Below are 18,580 nucleotides of genomic sequence, written 5' to 3'. Positions count from 1 at the left end.
AAATCAAAATAAATAAAATCTTAATGATATTATTTACAATTACCAATGGTGTGTCTGATTTGTATTTTCATGCAAAATCAAAAGTATTCATCATATTTCTTTTTAATAAAAATATATTATCTCATTCATAAAATAGTAAATAAAGAACAATCCACATATTTATATTTTTAAAGTAATGATATTTAATTAATTAATAATAGTAAATTATGGTACTATTTTTTTATATAATTATTTTAAAATAAATTTAATATATATTATTAAAAAAATAAAATATATATTTAAATATTTTAAAAATTATATGACAATAAAAATATATGCACGAATGTTATTTTATAGAGAATAAAATTTATATAATACAAATAAATAAATAAAAAATCACACATTTTTCATATTTTTTAAGATATGATTTACCTATAAACTTATATTCATATCATTTTTTGAAATAAATAAATTATATATTTTTTAATATAAAATTAATTTTAACAAAACAACATCTTTATCTCTAAAAATTTCAACCAACAACCAAATACGCTCATAATTACATTGAGATCGCCTCTTATATATCAACAAATAGAAAATCCTTATAGATTATTCAATATTTATTTATAGTTATAACGTAATTTCCATTCAAAAACCTCCCATAAAAATAAACTATTATTATTAAAGTTTTTAACAACTTATCTCAAAATGTATTAATAATTAATTTTTAAAAAGGACATATATATATATATATATTTATACAGTCGTGGCCCGTCCCTGTGGCTGCTTCCTCCGTCCTCCCCTCCTCCGCCGTGCCCTCGATCACTACTATTCTCTCGTCGTCGCCGTCGCTGCAGCATAGTTCCCATTGTCTGCCATTGTTGGTGGTGTGGTGATACAAAATTACCGCTTAGATAAAGACGGAGGAAACGAAAGAGGAGAGAACACAGTTTCTTTGTCTGTGTTTTCATTCGCTTCCTCTTCTCAGATCGATTCAGATTTTCACCGGCGGGGATCGCCTGCCGGAAAACGAAAGAATCTCGTTTCGCTGTAATACTGATTTCTATTCTCTTCCTGTATTGGTGTTTCTCATTTTCCGTTTGATTTTTGTGAGACTCTCGCCGCCATTGTACGTTCTTTTTTTTTTTTTTGCTGAATTTTTGGGGATGATGTAGGTTTTCGTTTTGAATCGAATCGATTGTGTATTCTGTATTTTATCAAGGCGGACATGTTTTCATGGATTATGGCAAATTGCAGGAAGCGAAATGGAGCAACTGCGGACTCCGTTCAAGGGAGTCGTAAACGATTTCAAAGGAAGGATTGCATGCTACAAGAAGGATTGGATCGACACTTGTAGCACCGGGGCAAGGTGTGTTATTTATGTCGTCCTCTCTTCATCGTCGCCATGTTTAGGTTTCATCTTTCAATTAAGCAGCAACTCGATTTGATTTTTGTTGAAAAGGATCCTGGCTCCAACTGCTTACATTTTCTTCGCCTCTGCCCTCCCCGTGATTGCCTTTGGGGAGCAATTGAGCCGAGAAACAGGTCCATTCATTAATTTCTAAAAATATCTAGCTGTTGTTGATAATGATCCTTTTGTCTTCTCAATGCATGTTTTGTTTATGCAACAAACAGATGGAATGCTAAGCACTCCGGAAACTCTTGCTTCGACAGCCATTTGCGGTATCATCCAGGCCATTTTCGGCGGACAGCCTTTATTGATTTTGGGGGTTGCCGAGCCTACCATTATAATGTACAACTACTTGTATAGTTTTGCGAAAAAGAGTATCGGCGCGCAGCTGTGTTTAGCTTGGGCCGGGTGGTGAGTGAGGCGAAAAGTTCGAATTCTATAGGAGTTTGGATATTGAATTTGAAGCATATATTCTTAGTTCTTTCAGTGTTTGACAATCGAACAGGGTTTGCATCTGGACTGCATTGCTGTTGTTTCTTCTTGCAGCATTCAATGCTTGCACCATCATCAGTCGATTCACTAGAGTTTCAGGGGAGCTTTTCGGCATGCTGATCACAGTTCTTTTTCTTCAAGAGGCCATCAAGGTATAAAACTTCTTTTTGCTTTGTAACAATGGTTTTTTTGTTATAATTATTGAACCTCAAATTGCAGGGTGTGATTAGTGAATTCAGTGCACCACATGATGCCAATGTGTTGGAGGAGGAAGAAAACCAATTTCAATGGAGCTACGTTAACGGCCTGCTTTCGGTTATATTCTCACTCGGCTTGCTTATCACTGCCCTCAAGATCCAGCAGGCCAGATCATGGCGATACGGATCAGGTATCCGCGATTTCTTTGGTGAATTTCGCGAATTCGAAACTTAGCTATATGATCATCATCTTTGCTGGATTTGCTCAGGCTGGATGAGAAGTTTCATTGCCGACTATGGAGTTCCCTTGCTGGTTGTTGTGTGGACAGCACTGTCCTATTGTATGCCACACGAGGTTCCTTCGGGTGTTCCGCGACGCCTCGTCTGCCCCCTTCCTTGGGAAGCAGAGTCGTTGTATCACTGGACAGTGATCAAGGTACAATCTAATTGAAAAAAAATGTCGAATCGACAATGGTGAAGAAATGGAAAGGTGTTTCAATATTGTGTGTTGATAATTCAGGACATGGGTAAGGTTCCAGCAGGTTATGTTTTCGCTGCTTTTATTCCGGCGATGATGATCGCCGGGCTTTACTTTTTCGATCACAGTGTAGCTTCTCAGATGGCACAGCAGAAGGAATTCAACCTGCAGAATCCATCTGCTTACCATTATGATCTTCTGCTGCTCGGATTCATGGTAATCATGCTTGCTCTTCGGTCACCGATCTATGTTTTTGGCGCTTATGATTGTGTTATTCTTTCAGACTTTGATCTGTGGATTGCTCGGGCTTCCTCCATCCAACGGTGTTCTTCCGCAGTCGCCAATGCACACGAGGAGTCTTTCAGTCCTCAAGAGGCAGGTAGAATCTGTAAATTGCGAGTAGGTAGTCGAGTTCTGAAGATTTATCGGTTTTCGATATGTTTGCACAGATGATACGAAGAAAAATGGTGAAGAGAGCCAAGGAGGGCATGGAGGAGCAAGCGAGCCATGCGGAGATATTCGGGCGAATGCAGGCAGTGTTTCTTGAAATGCAGCATTCGGCGCAAGTAAGCGTCGATTTCTGTTGCTTTACAAACTCCGGCAAAAAAGTAATTCTTGAAAAACTATATAATTCGTAATTAACGATGCAAATGCAGCATAATGTGGATGGAGAATTGGCTAACTTGAAGGAAGCTGTCCTGCAACACGACCGCGAAGATGTATGTGGCAAATTCGACCCTGAAAAGTGCATCGATCTCTACTTGCCTGTTCGAGTTAACGAGCAGAGAGTCAGCAATCTTCTGCAATCGGTGCTCGTGGGGCTCGCCGTTTGCGCAATGCCCGTGATCAAAATGATCCCCACCTCGGTGCTGTGGGGATACTTCGCCTACATGGCTATCGACAGCCTCCCGGGGAACCAATTCTGGGACAGGATTCTGCTCCTCTTTGTTCCCCGTGGGCGCCGTTTCAAGTAAGAATTTGTATTGGTATTAAACTTTTTAGGTGAAATGATCATTTAATATAGATGATATGTGAATTTGGCAGAGTGACGGAAGGATTCCACGCGTCGTTCGTGCAATCGGTGCCGTTCAAATACATCGTGAAGTTTACAGTCTTCCAGGCCATGTACTTCCTGATGTGCTTCGGGATTACGTGGATTCCCGTGGCCGGAATAATGTTTCCGGTGCCGTTCTTTTTGCTGATAAGCATAAGAGAGCACGTGCTTCCCAAGTTCTTCCCTCGTCATGTTCTTCAGGAATTGGATGCAGCTGAGTATGAGGAGGTTCTCGGATACTCATCATCCCGCAGAAGTCTATCTCTCAGGGTACGTTCTTCTTCTTATCGTTGGTCTTCATTGATGAAATTTGAGATTGTTTTGAAACGTGAAACTGTTGAACAGCGGGAGAATGGAGGAGGATTATTAGACGAGGGTGATGCAGATGAAGGCGATCTGGATGTATCCTCTGCGGAAATATTGGATGAGATAACGACGCGCAGAGGTGAATTGAAGCATCGGTCTGTTAGCTTCAACGAGCGGCAGCGACAGGTCTGGTCGGCTGCTCTTTTTTACATTTCAACAGATCTTGAGCTTTAAAGGCAGCAATGGATGTTATTTATTGTATCTATCTATCTATCTATCTATCTATATATCTATATGGCAATCGCCATGGTAATGATATTTCGTCTGTGTGGTTTCCGTCTGCAGATGATCATACCAGAAGGATCTTCTCAGCTGTAGGACTTGAAGAAGAAGAAGAAGAAGACCCATATTCGATTCGGGTTCGGGCTTGGGTTTGGGTTCAAATTCAGGTTCGGGGTTCATGTATTGATTTATTACACCCGAATGTGAGTTAGGATAAGCAGATATTTCATTAGGTACACTTGCTATTATTACCTATCATTTTTGTTAGCAGCAGAAACATATATTTGATTTTTTGGGGGTAAAATTTGAATTAAAAAATCTACAATTGTATAGATACATTTGTTTGTTTAGACACCGAAGGGAAGAAAATTCATTCCATAGTGTTTTGAATTTATTTTTTTAAATAATTTTTTGATATGAAAATAAAATATATCTATAGTTACCAAAACTGTAAACTAAAATATCTTATCACAAGTATAAAACCATATATATAATTTAATTTAGTATTACTTACTTTATTGATTTTGCATATTTATTTATGTACATGTGTGCAGCAAACAAGATCTGAAGATCCCCGTAATACTATCCGAGAGATGACAGCAGATTTTGTTTATATGATATGGACTATTTTTATTGTACACATGACAAGAATATGTTTTTTTTCATTTAAATAATTGAATTCTAGCTTAGGTAAGTACAATAACACTACCTACACAATATTGGCATTTATTAATAACTTAAAAGTATTATTCTACTCAGTGTCTACTTAATATATTAAAATTTTAATTCTAATTTAATTTTTATGTACTATTATTAAAATGTTTTTATAATAAAACTAATATTTATATGAAAATCGATAGAAATATTCTGCAAGTACAAGGCAAACATTCTATAGATATAGTGAGCAGATCTAAATTGTTGGTTAATAATAATAATAATAATAATAATAATAAACTAAAAAATGGAAAAGTTTGTTTGGGGATTGGATTGGATTTATATTATTCATCTAATTTTTTTTAAAAAAACATCAAATCAAATACATATTTTTTATTTTTTATATTATATTAAAAATTCAATTTTACATTCAAAACATCACATCAACATTTATTTATATCATATCATAAAACTATTCAAATTCAAAATTTTTACTATTTAAATCCCAACTCAAAATTCAAACTCCCAAACAAACACACCGGTAGTGAATAATGATAGTGAGTGGAAAAGGTTGGGAGAATCTTTGACCACCGTCGCATATACTCAGAAAGAAAGCTGTCAATAAATGTCAGTATATACCTAAAAATCAGGGGCAGGCCACGGGGCGGGGGCACCCAAGTCCAAATAATTAAACTGAGAATACGTGTGGGTCCCACCTAAAAAAAACACGCTTTAAATATAATTGAATATTAAATATTTTTTTTTAAAAAAAATTAGTTCCTCTATTTCGTAACAAATATTTATTTTCTATTTTAGTTCGTCCAATAACAAAACAAAGTATCTATTTTTTTTAGTAACTGTACTATCTACCTAACATTACAAATACTTTTACAACTTATAATATATTACATAAATGTCATTACTTTTATATCACACGTACTAATAAAGTTATTTTAGTTATTTCTACTTTATTCCTATTATATCCAATATAATACTAATATTTCTAAAACTACGTACAAAAAGCAAATGGATACTTAATTCCGGAACAAAAGGAGTATATTGAAATGAAATTTAAATTTTAAAATATTAGTATTATATTAAATTATAATAAAAAGACAAAAATATCTAATATAAAAATAATTACGTTTGTGAAGTTAAAATGATATTTATTATATTAGATATGAAATACAGTTACTAAATTATAAAATGATAACCTTATTTTGTTGAGATAAACGAAAATAAAAAAGGACCTTTCAATTGGACAGATCGAGTATTAAAATTTAATTTAATTTTTAAAATATCAGATCAATTATATTTTTATCATATCAAATAATTATTTTAATTTTAAAAAAAATACGATTCAAATCTTAAATTTAAATCTCAAAATCCCAAATATTTATGTGATAAGTATAATAAGTATATAATTTTATTTACTGTTATTTATATATTACTATTCAAAATGGATTTATAAGATTATAATTAATATCAATATATAATATTATTATATTGCACACATCAACCTTAAATAAGTATAATAATAATTTGCATATACATTGAATTGTAATTAGATTTTTGGAATGGACAGTATTCTCCATTTTACTTTTTTCCCCTTCAAATAAATTATAGGAACCTCGTAAATTAATAAGGAATTATGGGGTATTTTTTATTGATAATTTTTTTATTTTTCGGTTTATTTATTTATTTAGATCAAATATTCGGATCAGTGTTACAAAATTGTAAATATTGAATAATAGAAATAATACCCCATACTTACTATAATACATTTGCAACATATATATTATGCAATACAAAATAGGTAATGTTTACGGCACAATTTTATTTATATATGGTTTGAATGAGAATGAAATTCGATGAGTAAATAATACACTATAAATAATTTATAAATTATAGTCAACCGACTATCTCATTATATCCTATTAGTAACACATCAATGTGTATTTTGTTTGTGTGAGTTTTTAAATAATTCTCAATAATTTATTTTTTTATATTTTCAATAAAATAAAATTTATTTAAAAATTTAGTATTATAGAATCAAAACCTTTTATCGCCAACCTTTTTATTTATTTACTTTTTAAATAAAATATTTCTTTAATATAATATTCTAAAAAAAATAATAATAATATGATTAAAAAAAAATCATAAGTATTATTAACATAACAATATTCAATTCAATGAACTTGAACTAAACTAAAAATTGCATATAAGAAATTAAAACAAACATATTAGTCACTACTAATTAACATATTCATTGAATTTGATCTAATTTTAGAATTACATTTACTAATATGTCTAATATTTTATTTTAAATATTAGTAGCATTTATTAAAAATAGTTAATATATAACTTATGTATTGTTATACAAAAATGAAGCAACTCAACTAATAGCATCTATTAAATACACATGCAATGTTTTCCCTAACAATAATTGACATAATTTGATTTTGATATTTAAATCGACAATAATGATTAAATTTCCTATCAGCTTTGCAACAACTTGAGCAGCTTTTCGTTGTTTGGTTACCTTTCGCAGCTTTCGCTCAACTTTTTCGATCTCAAGATTAAATATCAGTTCACCTGTACGATAAAAACGGGGCATAAACATAATGATAAATAAAAATAACACAAAAGAGTAAAACAAAGCGTCAATCCCGGCAACGGCGCCAAAAATTGACCTGTCGTGCGGTCAATCAAATATTTCACCTATTATGTGATCATAATTTAATGTAATAAGGGGAATGGATCGTCTCCACAAGGATTGTGTGATTCACTCTTTCGTGTTCTCTTTTATTATCTAATGAAAATAAAACAAAAGCAATTAAATTAAGGGAGAACTAGCTATTAAGGGGATGCAGTTATAACACTAGTGTTTTATCGTTGATTCAATAAAGTTAGTTTTTATTAAAGTATCAATAAATTAATTATAGTTATCAATAAGCTCTGACAACCAATTTTTCTTTACGGTGTAAGTAATTAAGGTACAACCGTTAACTACCCATAATTAAGCAAATAAACGTAAGTGCGCCCATAAGAAATATTGTCTAATCGCATTCTAATCTAAAAAAACCTAATTCAAAACAATTACTACCTAAGATGAGCAATTAGATTTGATTGTCTAACCCCCGGGAAGGAACTATTCAAACCGGTTGTCACCTATTAAAGTGCGAATACAATTATAGATATCCTACTTGAATTGACTTTAGATTATCAGACTAATTCAAATATCGGTACCAAAATATGCAATCAATCTAACAATCACAAACGTTATTCTCAAAATTAGACAAATATTGATAAATAAAAAGAACTTTTATAAATAAAATTAAGAATCTCTAAAACAAAAGAACCAAAACATTATCACTCCTCAAACCAAAAAAATATCTACTCCATAATCAAAGAACAAAAAACAAAAGAGAAAGATAAAGTCATAGTGGGAGGGGAAATCTTCTTTGTCGATTTGCTCCTGCGCAATCTATGAGTCTGCGTATCTGCTCTGGCCGTCCCCCTCCTCACGTGCGTATCTGTTTTGGTTGTTCTCCTTTTCATGTGCGTATCTGCTCTGGTAGTTCTCTCCTCTTCTATGTGTGATCCTTCATTTTTATTTAATTTTTGCCCTAATTATTTTGTAGCTGTGCTTTTAATTAAATTTCCAGGAGGGTATTGTTAGTAATAGCCATGACTAACTTGATTGTCCAATGCTAATTTTTTTTTCTTTTATTTTTCTTCAAATTCACCAAAATTGTCTTTTATTTCCTGTATGTCGGAAATAAACAATACGCACCGAAATTAAGCAGAATTTAATCAGAATCAATCAAATAACGCATATGATATGAAAATAAAACGCATGCGATTTCTAGCTATCAATTATAAGATTATAATTAATATCAATATAGTATTATTATATTGCACACATCAACTTTAAATACAATAATACTACATATACTCTGAATTGTAATTAGATTATTACAATAGACAACATTCTTCACTTTACTTTTTTCTCTTCAAATAAATTATAGGAACCTCGTAAATTAATAAGGAATTAGGAAGTATTTTTTTATTGGTAATTTTTCTATATTTAGATTTTATTTATTTATTTTGATCAAATATTTGGATCAGTGTTACAAAATTGTAAATATTGAATAATAGAAATAACACCCCATACTTACTATAATACATTTGTAACATATATATTATGTAACACAAAATAGGTAACTATTTCCAGCACAATTTTATTTATATATGGTTTGTCTTCAATGATTATTTAAATGAGAATGAAATTCGAGGAGTAAACAATTATATAGAGTACTTTATAATATATTATAAATAATTTATAAATTACAGTCAACCAACTATCTCATCATACCCTGTTAGTAACACAAGATATATTTTGTTTGTGTGTGAGTTCTTAAATAATTGTTAATATATATATATATATATATTTTTTCAATAAAATAAAATTTATTTAAAATGTTAGTATTCTAGAATCAAAACATTTTATCCCCTGCCTTTTTATTTATTTACTTTTTAAATAAAATGTTTTTTCAATATAATATTCTAAAAAAAAATAATTTGATAAAAAAAATAAAATCATAACTAACAAACCCTAATCATTATTAGCATAAAATATTCAATTATTGAACTTGGCCTAAATTAAAAATTGCATATAAGAGATTAAAACAAATATATTAGTCACTACTAATTAACATATTGATTGAATTTGACCTAATTTTAGAATTACATTTACTAATATGTCTAATATTTTATTCTAAATATTAGTAGCATTTATTAAAAATGGTTAATATCTAACTTATGCACTATTATACAAAAATGAAACAACTCAACTAATAGTATCAATTAAATACACATATAATGGTTTTTCTAACAATAATTGAAAAAATTTGATTTTAATATTTAAATTGATAATAATAATTAAATATTATATAGAAATTTATTCAATATAATATATTATTTTAAAACAATAATATATATTTTAAAAAAATAATAACATAGATAAAAATTAGGAAGAAACGTGTGAAATGCGTTTATTAATTTTAAACTTTTAGTCTATTAATTTTAATATAAAATATTATATTCATAATTATTTTTATAATATATATATATATATTATTTTTTTAATTGCAGAGGTAAGAAATGAGTTTGCGACAGCTGATGTTTAATTAATGAGAGATCGATAGATGGAGATGGAGTGGGTCCAATAAATTTGAAGAAACCAACAATGGCGATATATAAACTCACTCACTCTGCTATTCATTGGATCAGTAGTACAAGTGTTCGTGTCGCCTCAATTCTCTCCTTGTCGTCGATGCCATTGCTGCATTCGCATATCCAATCCCTTCGTAAGCCATTAATTTAACTAAAGGAGGAAGGATCCATTGTTGGTGGGGACGCGACAAATCAGGCGAAGAAAGCGTGTAGACGAACAAGGAAGAAGGATAAGAGGGAGGGACTTTTCTCTTCCTACCAGATTCTTATAATTATTCTCCGGCGGGGTTTTGCCTGCCGGAAAACAAGCAAGCAACCAAACCGATTCGCTCCTCGATAAGGCTCTCTCTCTCTCTCTCTCTCTCTCTCTCTCTCTCTCTATATATATATATATATATCGCCCGCCATTGTTATTTCTGGCAAGGTTATTGAAGTAGGTTCAGGTTCGTTCGGAATCGAATCCGCATTCGGTGTTTTATTTATCCAAATATACTGTCAACAAGGCCGTGTTTTGTTTTGTTTTGTTTTCATCTCTGTTTGTGTGTGTCTGTGTGCAATTGCAGGAACGGAACCACAATGGAGCAACTACGGACTCCATTCAAGGGAGTCGTGAATGATTTTAAAGGAAGGCTGGCATGCTACAAGAAGGATTGGATGGACACTTGTGGCACCGGGGCAAGGTGTGTTCTCTCTCCATCGTCGCCATGTTTGGTTGGGATTCAACTTTCAATTAAGTTTCTCGATTTGATTGGATTTGATTTTTGTTGAATGAATGTTCTTCTCCTTCCCAGGATTCTGGCGCCAACTGCTTACATTTTCTTCGCCTCTGCCCTCCCTGTGATTGCCTTTGGGGAGCAATTGAGCCGAGAAACAGGTCGATTCATTAATTTCTAAATATCTCATCATATGGCTGTTGATGACGATGATGATGATGATCCTTTTGTTTTATCAACACATGTTTTTGTTTATGCAACAAACAGATGGAACGCTAAGCACTGTCGAAACTCTTGCTTCGACGGCCATCTGCGGCATCATCCAGGCCATTTTTGGTGGACAGCCTTTATTGATACTGGGGGTTGCCGAGCCTACCATTATAATGTACAACTACTTATATAGTTTTGCGAAAAACAGCATCGGGACGCACCTATATTTGGCTTGGGCCGGGTGGTAAGTGAGGCGAATCGACAGAATTCATTAGGAGTTGGGATGTTGAATTTGAAGTATATATTCTTAGTTCTTACAGTGTTTGACAATCGAACAGGGTCTGCGTCTGGACTGCATTGCTGTTGTTTCTTCTTGCAGCATTCAATGCTGCCATGATCATTAGTCGATTCACAAGAGTTTCTGGAGAGCTTTTCGGCATGCTGATCACAGTTCTTTTTCTTCAAGAGGCAATCAGGGTATACCATTTCTTCATTTCAGTTGAGAAAACTTCGACCTTGTAACAATGGTGTTTGCTATAATTATTGAACCTCAAATTGCAGGGTGTGATTAGTGAATTTGATCTTCCACATGGAGCAGTTCTGATTGCGGAGGGAAACCAATTTCAGTGGCTCTACGTTAATGGCCTGCTTGCTGTTATATTCTCCATAGGCCTGCTTATCACTTCCCTCAAGATACAGCAGGCCAGGTCGTGGCGATATGGATCAGGTATCCGACATTTGTTTGGCAGATTTCGTGAATTCGAAGTTTAGTTAATATCAATATCCTAATCTTCGGTGGATTTGCGCAGGCTGGATGAGGAGTTTCCTTGCAGACTATGGAGTACCCTTGCTGGTTGTGGTGTGGACAGCATTGTCCTATTCAATGCCACGCGGGGTTCCTTCAGGTGTTCCACGACGGCTCGTCTGTCCCCTTCCCTGGGAAGAAGAGTCACTCTATCACTGGACAGTGATTAAGGTATCTAATCAACAAAACACCATTCTCCAATGGCGAAAAGATGGAAATGTGTTTCACATTTAATTGTATTGTGATGATGCAGGACATGGGGAATGTTCCAGCAGGTTACGTTTTCGCTGCTATCATTCCGGCGATGATGATCGCCGGGCTTTACTTTTTCGATCACAGTGTAGCTGCTCAGATGGCACAGCAGAAGGAATTCAATCTGCAGAATCCACCTGCTTACCATTACGATCTCTTGGTGCTCGGATTCACGGTGCGTGCGCCATTCCTCGCCTCTTGAACATGAATTTCTGTGTGCCATAAGTACTTACAACCTTGATATTCTTTCAGACTTTGATTTGTGGATTACTCGGACTTCCTCCATCCAACGGTGTCCTTCCGCAGTCGCCAATGCACACGAGGAGCCTTGCAGTCCTCAAGAGGCAGGTGGGAGCTGCAAACTGGTTTGCGATGTTCGTTGTTAGAGCCACGAAGCAAATTCAGAAGATTTTACGATTTTGTTGATATGTTTGCGCAGATGATTCGGAGGAAAATGGTGAAGAGAGCTAGGGAGGGCATGGAGGAGCACGCGAGCCACTCAGAGATATTCGGTCGAATGCAGGAAGTGTTTCTTGAGATGGATCATTCTCCTGATGTAAGCGATTTCTTCTGTCCACTCTCCTCCGTTTATATACCAATTTCAGCGACAGTAACAACAATCGATCACTCAAATGCAGCACGGTGTCGACAAAGAATTGGCTAACTTAAAGGAAGCTGTCCTGCAACACGACAGTGAAGATTCAGACGGCAAATTCGACCCTGAAAAGTGCATCGATCTCTACTTGCCTGTTCGCGTGAACGAGCAGAGAGTTAGCAACCTGCTGCAATCGTTGCTGGTGGGGATCGCCGTGTGTGCCATGCCCGTAATCAAGATGATCCCAACCTCGCTTCTGTGGGGATACTTTGCTTACATGGCTATCGACAGTCTCCCCGGGAATCAATTCTGGGAGAGGATTCTGCTCCTCTTTGTTCCTCGCGGGCGTCGTTTCAAGTGAGCTTTCGTTTTCTTTTCGCAAATGTCGACAGAGGATGATCATTTCAAGGCTCGTGATATATACGATTGATCGTTTGGCAGGGTTATCGAAGAGTTCCACGCCTCGTACGTGCAGTCGGTGCCATTCAAATACATCCTTAAGTTTACGCTCTTCCAAATCGTGTATTTCTTGATATGCTTCGGCATTACGTGGATACCTGTTGCCGGGATTTTGTTTCCGTTGCCGTTCTTTTTGCTGATCAGCATAAGAGAGCATGTACTTCCCAAGTTCTTCCCACCTCAGGTTCTTCAAGAATTGGATGCAGCTGAGTACGAAGAAGTTATCGGATATTCATTCCGGAGCAGAAGTTTATCGGTCGGGGTAGTCACCGTATTCGATTTCATGTTTATTAAGTATTGTTTCGAAACATTGTTTTACATCTCTTCCTTTTCGTCGATAAAAAAACAGGATCGACAATTACCAGATGCTGATTCTGATGAAGGTCCTCCGGACGTTTCCTCTGCCGAAATATTGGATGAGATGACGACGCGCCGAGGCGAATTGAAGCATAGGTCTGTCAGCTTCAACGAGAGGCATAATCTACAGGTCAGCAACCTTAACAATGTTGTGGTAAAATGACAATGTCGGCAATTTTAATCATTTTTTGTCGCACCGTTCTTCTCCAGAGCATCCCGGAAGGTTCTTCTGGGTCGTAACGAGTTAAAGCGAAGAGAAGCCATCCCCATCGTCGCCATGTAAAGACTTATACTCTATTGTCTTGTCCATCTTGATGACTATAGCTTGAGGAAAAAACATATACTTCTTCACTAACATTAAAGGGAGAAAGAAGACGACGACAACGACGTCGAATGCCGAAAAAACGTGTGTAGGCTATTATTCATTACAAGGCTCGATGTAGAAATTTGTTGAGGGTTGTTTGCTACCAATTTGGTTGAGCCCTTTATTGTTTGTTACATTCTTTTTCAATTTGGACAAGTAAAGATGATGGGGATTGCATGCAAAGAGAAGAAAGTTTTCATGAAAAATTTAAGGCAGATGAATGATGATGATGATGATGATGATTATAAATGTTAGGTATTTATTGTTGTATTATTTGCCTCATCTTTGTAATTGTATTACACTCCAAATTTTTACATCAGATGGGGCCAGTTAGGACATTGTTTTTGCATAGATGATATTAGCCTTTGCAAGAACCAGAACAGTATACAAATTTAATTTAGATCTCTCTGAACCCTGTATGTAGCATTTAGATCTTGGAGGGTTCAAATGGCATAAAATTTCATCATATCAAAATTTAATTTGAATTGAGTTGTAACTTTTTAATGAAAAGATGTATGTTGTAGATTTAAAAATCACATCTTTACTTGAAAAAACACTACGATTCTTGTCTTAGTAGAAAATAAATTTTGATACAAAATTTTCAAATTTCTAAAAATTATTTGTTTTTATCCTGATACTGAAATTTGTGAAATTCAAAGCATTAATAGGATGGAATATCATATAAGAAAAGCAATCTTACCGACTCAAAGTATATCAAAGATTATTTGTTCCCTTGGTGAAATTCTATACTGTCCATATTTTCCTACAATCTCATACAGTTTTCTAACATTCTTATACGGTAGTTGTTCCTATGCATACAACTCTTAAAAAAAAAAAGAAAAAAGAATTGTGTGATAAATATTAGTATGAAATAAGCTGGTGATTCTGAAAGAGACCTTATGAGTACAGATACGTATACATACATAAAGGTCATTCTCATTGCCAGAGTAATTGATCTGATCTGATCTGTTCACAAGAATAACACACTATAACCTGTATGTCTTTCTTGCCTATATCTATCAATCAGTCTGTAATCTGAAAAACTCGACTCTTCTTTAATGTAAATTCAATGCAGGGGGAAAATTGCATTTGACAAAAATTCTAAAACACAAGTTCAAGATATTGTTCTTCCTTCACTAAGTGTTATAGCTAAAATCGGCTCCGGCTCAGGTAGCTCCTTCGCCTGCAAGAACAAGATGATCGCCGTCTCTTACCACAGCCAAGTCCTCGACCAAATATCCTGTTTTGGTTAGAATCTTGGCTGGAAGAAAACCAAACTTTTGACGACACAATTCCTTGAGCTCTTCGAGTGTTCCAGGCAAAAGGATCAGCTTTCCAGATGCGTCGCCCCTCTCCGGGCAACTTACAGTGACTCTGTCGCCGTGTTTCTTCTGCACACCATGACTTGCAGAAGACCACAGCACGGCCTTTCCACCTGCATTTTCCATTACACGCCTGTCAATACCTCGAATGTTCAAGCTGTTAATAATCCAAACATCGATCCTATCCTCACCTTGGATTTGTTTGTGCCCTGTTGTGATAATCCCCGCGAGCGAATTCTGGAAGTAGCTTGGCCTTCTTCTCACGGGAGGTACATTGGGATCACTGTACTTCTTCATCAAGTAAGGGGCCTCGTCGCCAACAGGTGGTGCCTCGACTTTCTGGCTTGAAGTGCTCTTGTTCTCTGAAATTGGCTTGGTTTTGAATATGGCATTGATCTCTTCATGGTCTAGGTGCTCGGATAAGGCCCGAGGAGTCCAACCGTGCTCATCTGGTTTATCTATATCAGCTCCTTGATCGATCAAGAACTTAACTATTTCCAAATTATTTTCAGATATTGCTGTGTGCATAGCTGTAGTTCCTGAGCTGCTCATCGATGTCACGTCCCCTCCACGCTTGATGATCTCCTTGAGCAAGTCCATGTTGCTCTGCTCAGCTGCAAAGCAAGCAAACTGGCCTACATCGCCTGACGACAGCGTTGCTTTGTTGTCAACGAGCACTTTTATTACCTGCTCGTGCCTCCCTACTATGGCGTCCCACAGTGGAACATTGCCCTCAGAATCTGCACAATGTGCGCGCATCAGAGAAGAGGAAAGCATTTTCGTAGCATTGATTTAGGGGGATTTTCTGGTACCTTTTCGGTTGGGACTGGCGCCGTAGTCGAGGAGCAAGAGCACACAGTCTAAAAAGCCTTTGGAAGCTGCAAGATTCTGCTCATGGAAGAACAACTTGAATGAATCAATCTATGGCATGCCATACTTTGTTGTGTTAATAAAAATTCATAGCCGATGGCGTACCAAAGCACCACGGCCGTTGCTGTCCAGCTCATTTGGATCCAAACCTCTTTTCAGCAACTGGTGCAGCAACAGATCGTCTCCTCTGTCTGCGGCGAAGCATAAGCTTAGAGGCATGTCTGTCTTCCCTTGTGCAAGCATTTGCTCTGTGTGGTTCATTATTTCGTGCATTATAGGATCTTTGTGCTCTTTCAGATGCTGCAATGGGAAAATCCTTAGCTCGCCGCGATTGGATTTGTACCAAAAATAACAACAGAGTCTGAGATCGCCGGAGCTTTTGTTTACCTCAAGAAGATTGTTCATGATGATTGTTCCATCTCCAACATTAGCCTGGAGGATGTTGAAGAAGCCGGTGCGGCTCAAACGCAGAAGCTGACTCAATCGTTTCGTACGAGCAGTGAAAACTTGAGGTCTGTAGCAGAGGAGACCTACTTCCCCACAAACATCTCCTGTCTTCAATTCCCCAACAACCTAACAACACAAAGTTCACGTCGAGATTACATTTGTGTTTTGCCTCTGTGATATATTCAAGAAGATAAATCCCACGTCAGAACTTACCCTTTCTGTCCCATTTTTTTGTGAAATAAGATCCTGCGGCCAAGAAAATGGTTTCAGAATGCGAACTCCATTAACATGCCCTGTAAGGTACAAGAGAGGAAGGGGGAGTTTACCACTGCTCCATTAACCAGAATGTACAAATCAGTCGGTGCTTCATTTTGTAAAATGACGTCTTCCCTAGGGGGAAAATACTCCGGCTTCATCTCCGAGACCTGCAACAAAAGCATTTGCTGGCTAATGAATGAAAGAGGGGAGAATCAAGGAGAAGATGTTGTGAGTAAAGAAATGAGTTCTGTGTGATCACCAGTTGGAAGAGCAGATCATTCGACACACCCTGGAACAAATAGACCTTTTCGACAATGTTGTAGAAGAGAAAATGAGATATACTCGTACGAATAGCTTTTGGAAGTGCTTCTATAGTTTCTTGCTGCTGCACTCCTTCGGAATCAGTTCTATACTTTAGGCTCAAATGAGCTGAAATCTGCTCTTGCAGCCTTGCAGGAAGTTGATTCCTTTTTGCAAAGCTCATGGCGCCATAAAAGGTGTCTCTCTGCGACAATGTTGTGTGAAATGTACATTCATGATATTATCTCCTAACAACAGCTGAAATATTTTAGGATCGACCAAAAGTCATACTCACGTATTTCCTAGTTCTGAAGGTCGACTGCACGATTAAGTTGGTGATGTTTCCGATGATATAAGATGACAGTCCGAGGAGGTAGAGCAAGTAGAAAATGTCGAACACCATTTCTTGTGTATTCACAGGATGCAAATCACCATAGCCTAAAGTTACTGCCGTGACGATGGACCAGTACATGGATATAACATACCTGTCCCACAACGGTTCTTGGTGAAAATCCTCCATCATAAGTGCAATCCATGTGTTCTTCGGGTCCTTGTTCTTGTCGGCAATGAGATAAAAGACGCAAGCGCCGCAATGAATCGAGAAAAGAGTGACCTAATTAAGTTTGAGGATCAATTCCATTTCAAGCATCTTCATGAATTCAGTTGCATCCAAAACTGTATTCTTACCCATGCTATCCTCGCGAGTCGAATGGTGAGATAGTCATAGTTCTTATCTTTTTCCAATCTGCAGTGATACTAAGACAAATTATTATTATTGTTACTATTATCATAGGAATCTTAAGCATGTTGTCTGTATCTATCCATTTGTCGCAAGCTGAAGATCATATCATACCTCTCGAACATGGAATTAACTCGTCTGATACGCCATAGTCGAAGCATGCTGTAAATGCCGTATAGATTGAACTTGGAAGGCACAACAAGCCGCACAAGCTCATAAGGTAATGTAGAAACCACATCCAAGATCAATCCTGTTTTTGCATACCTCAAAGCTATCAGTTTTGGGTTGTCGATAAGAAGGTAACTAGATGGCTCGCGATAGGCTAGAAAAAACGTCAAGACAATGTCGATTGCGAAGAATCCATTGACGATGTTGTCGGAGATGGTGAGAAGCTTTGTAGGCTGCTGAATGAATCCGAATTCAAAAGGACATATCCAGGCTGTGTAGAACACCAACACTACCAGGAATGATTCCCAAACTCTGACAACACACCAAAAAGAGCAGAATTGCGAATTTTACCATTAGCAACAAATTCGATGAACAGAAATACATCACTAGTGATTATTGATGCAAACCTGTAGCGAGGATCGAAGGGGGAGATAATGAAGGGACGAAGCTTGACCTTGCGGCTGGAATGGGCGCCGAGGGGAGGAAGAATTCCGACACTGTGGAAGCTCTTGGAGCTTATTCCTCCTGATGATATCGTTTCGATTTCATTGTCTATATCTCCTGCCTCCCTCATCGGTTTCTTGCCTTTAGCAGTCCGCATTGTTAGATTGCTTCTTCTCTATCAACTGT

General features: G+C 36.1%; 2 protein-coding genes across 5 annotated transcripts; one reads left to right on the top strand and one right to left on the bottom strand.

Moving 5' to 3' along the window:
* Positions 1 to 713: 713 nt before the first annotated feature.
* LOC127265709 (boron transporter 4-like) lies at positions 714 to 14,205 on the top strand. Of its 4 annotated transcripts, none has more exons than XM_051295658.1 (14): positions 714 to 1,029; positions 1,237 to 1,348; positions 1,442 to 1,524; positions 1,615 to 1,801; positions 1,896 to 2,034; positions 2,102 to 2,270; positions 2,349 to 2,515; positions 2,600 to 2,773; positions 2,841 to 2,936; positions 3,007 to 3,123; positions 3,214 to 3,527; positions 3,602 to 3,881; positions 3,957 to 4,103; positions 4,263 to 4,538. In XM_051295658.1, the coding sequence occupies exons 2-14, from the start codon at positions 1,245 to 1,247 to the stop codon at positions 4,293 to 4,295; spliced, it is 2,010 nt and encodes a 669-aa protein (XP_051151615.1). In that variant the 5' UTR covers positions 714 to 1,029; positions 1,237 to 1,244; the 3' UTR covers positions 4,296 to 4,538. The 4 variants fall into 4 exon arrangements, with proteins under 4 accessions (XP_051151615.1, XP_051151617.1, XP_051151618.1 ...); XM_051295660.1 differs by lacking the exons at positions 1,615 to 1,801; positions 1,896 to 2,034; positions 2,102 to 2,270; ... (6 more) ...; positions 3,957 to 4,103; positions 4,263 to 4,538 and adding exons at positions 11,072 to 11,258; positions 11,353 to 11,491; positions 11,576 to 11,741; ... (6 more) ...; positions 13,475 to 13,612; positions 13,693 to 14,205 and having other exon boundaries at positions 777 to 1,029; XM_051295661.1 differs by lacking the exons at positions 714 to 1,029; positions 1,237 to 1,348; positions 1,442 to 1,524; ... (9 more) ...; positions 3,957 to 4,103; positions 4,263 to 4,538 and adding exons at positions 10,085 to 10,534; positions 10,655 to 10,771; positions 10,883 to 10,965; ... (9 more) ...; positions 13,475 to 13,612; positions 13,693 to 14,201.
* A 642-nt stretch (positions 14,206 to 14,847) lies between these two features.
* Positions 14,848 to 18,551, bottom strand: LOC127265422 (potassium channel AKT1-like). Its single transcript, XM_051295201.1, has 12 exons — positions 18,358 to 18,551; positions 17,897 to 18,262; positions 17,731 to 17,788; positions 17,339 to 17,656; positions 17,003 to 17,248; positions 16,812 to 16,910; positions 16,699 to 16,731; positions 16,426 to 16,611; positions 16,144 to 16,338; positions 15,981 to 16,056; positions 15,360 to 15,908; positions 14,848 to 15,281 (listed from the first exon to the last, which is right to left on the bottom strand). Exons 1-12 carry the CDS (start codon positions 18,549 to 18,551, stop codon positions 15,013 to 15,015), a joined length of 2,589 nt encoding a protein of 862 aa, XP_051151158.1. The 3' UTR covers positions 14,848 to 15,012.
* Between the last annotated feature and the right edge of the window lie 29 nt (positions 18,552 to 18,580).

This window comes from Andrographis paniculata, unplaced genomic scaffold, assembly GCF_009805555.1.
Source record: "Andrographis paniculata isolate CXL003 unplaced genomic scaffold, ASM980555v1 Contig73END, whole genome shotgun sequence".
NCBI classification, from domain to species: domain Eukaryota; kingdom Viridiplantae; phylum Streptophyta; class Magnoliopsida; order Lamiales; family Acanthaceae; genus Andrographis; species Andrographis paniculata.
This window is presented reverse-complemented; position numbering and strand designations above follow the sequence as displayed.

Excerpts from the sequence above, each read along its gene's own strand:
- LOC127265709 (XM_051295658.1), top strand. The coding sequence starts at position 1,245 with ATGGAGCAACTGCGGACTCCGTTCAAGGGAGTCGTAAACGATTTCAAA. Across the intron at positions 2,271-2,348 it reads ATCATGGCGATACGGATCAG|GCTGGATGAGAAGTTTCATT; the intron begins GTATCCGCGATT and ends GGATTTGCTCAG. Across the intron at positions 2,516-2,599 it reads ATCACTGGACAGTGATCAAG|GACATGGGTAAGGTTCCAGC; the intron begins GTACAATCTAAT and ends TTGATAATTCAG.
- LOC127265422 (XM_051295201.1), bottom strand. The coding sequence starts at position 18,551 with ATGCGGACTGCTAAAGGCAAGAAACCGATGAGGGAGGCAGGAGATATA. Across the intron at positions 16,911-17,002 it reads ATGATCTGCTCTTCCAACTG|GTCTCGGAGATGAAGCCGGA; the intron begins GTGATCACACAG and ends CTTTTGTTGCAG. Across the intron at positions 15,909-15,980 it reads CGCCAGTCCCAACCGAAAAG|ATTCTGAGGGCAATGTTCCA; the intron begins GTACCAGAAAAT and ends CACATTGTGCAG.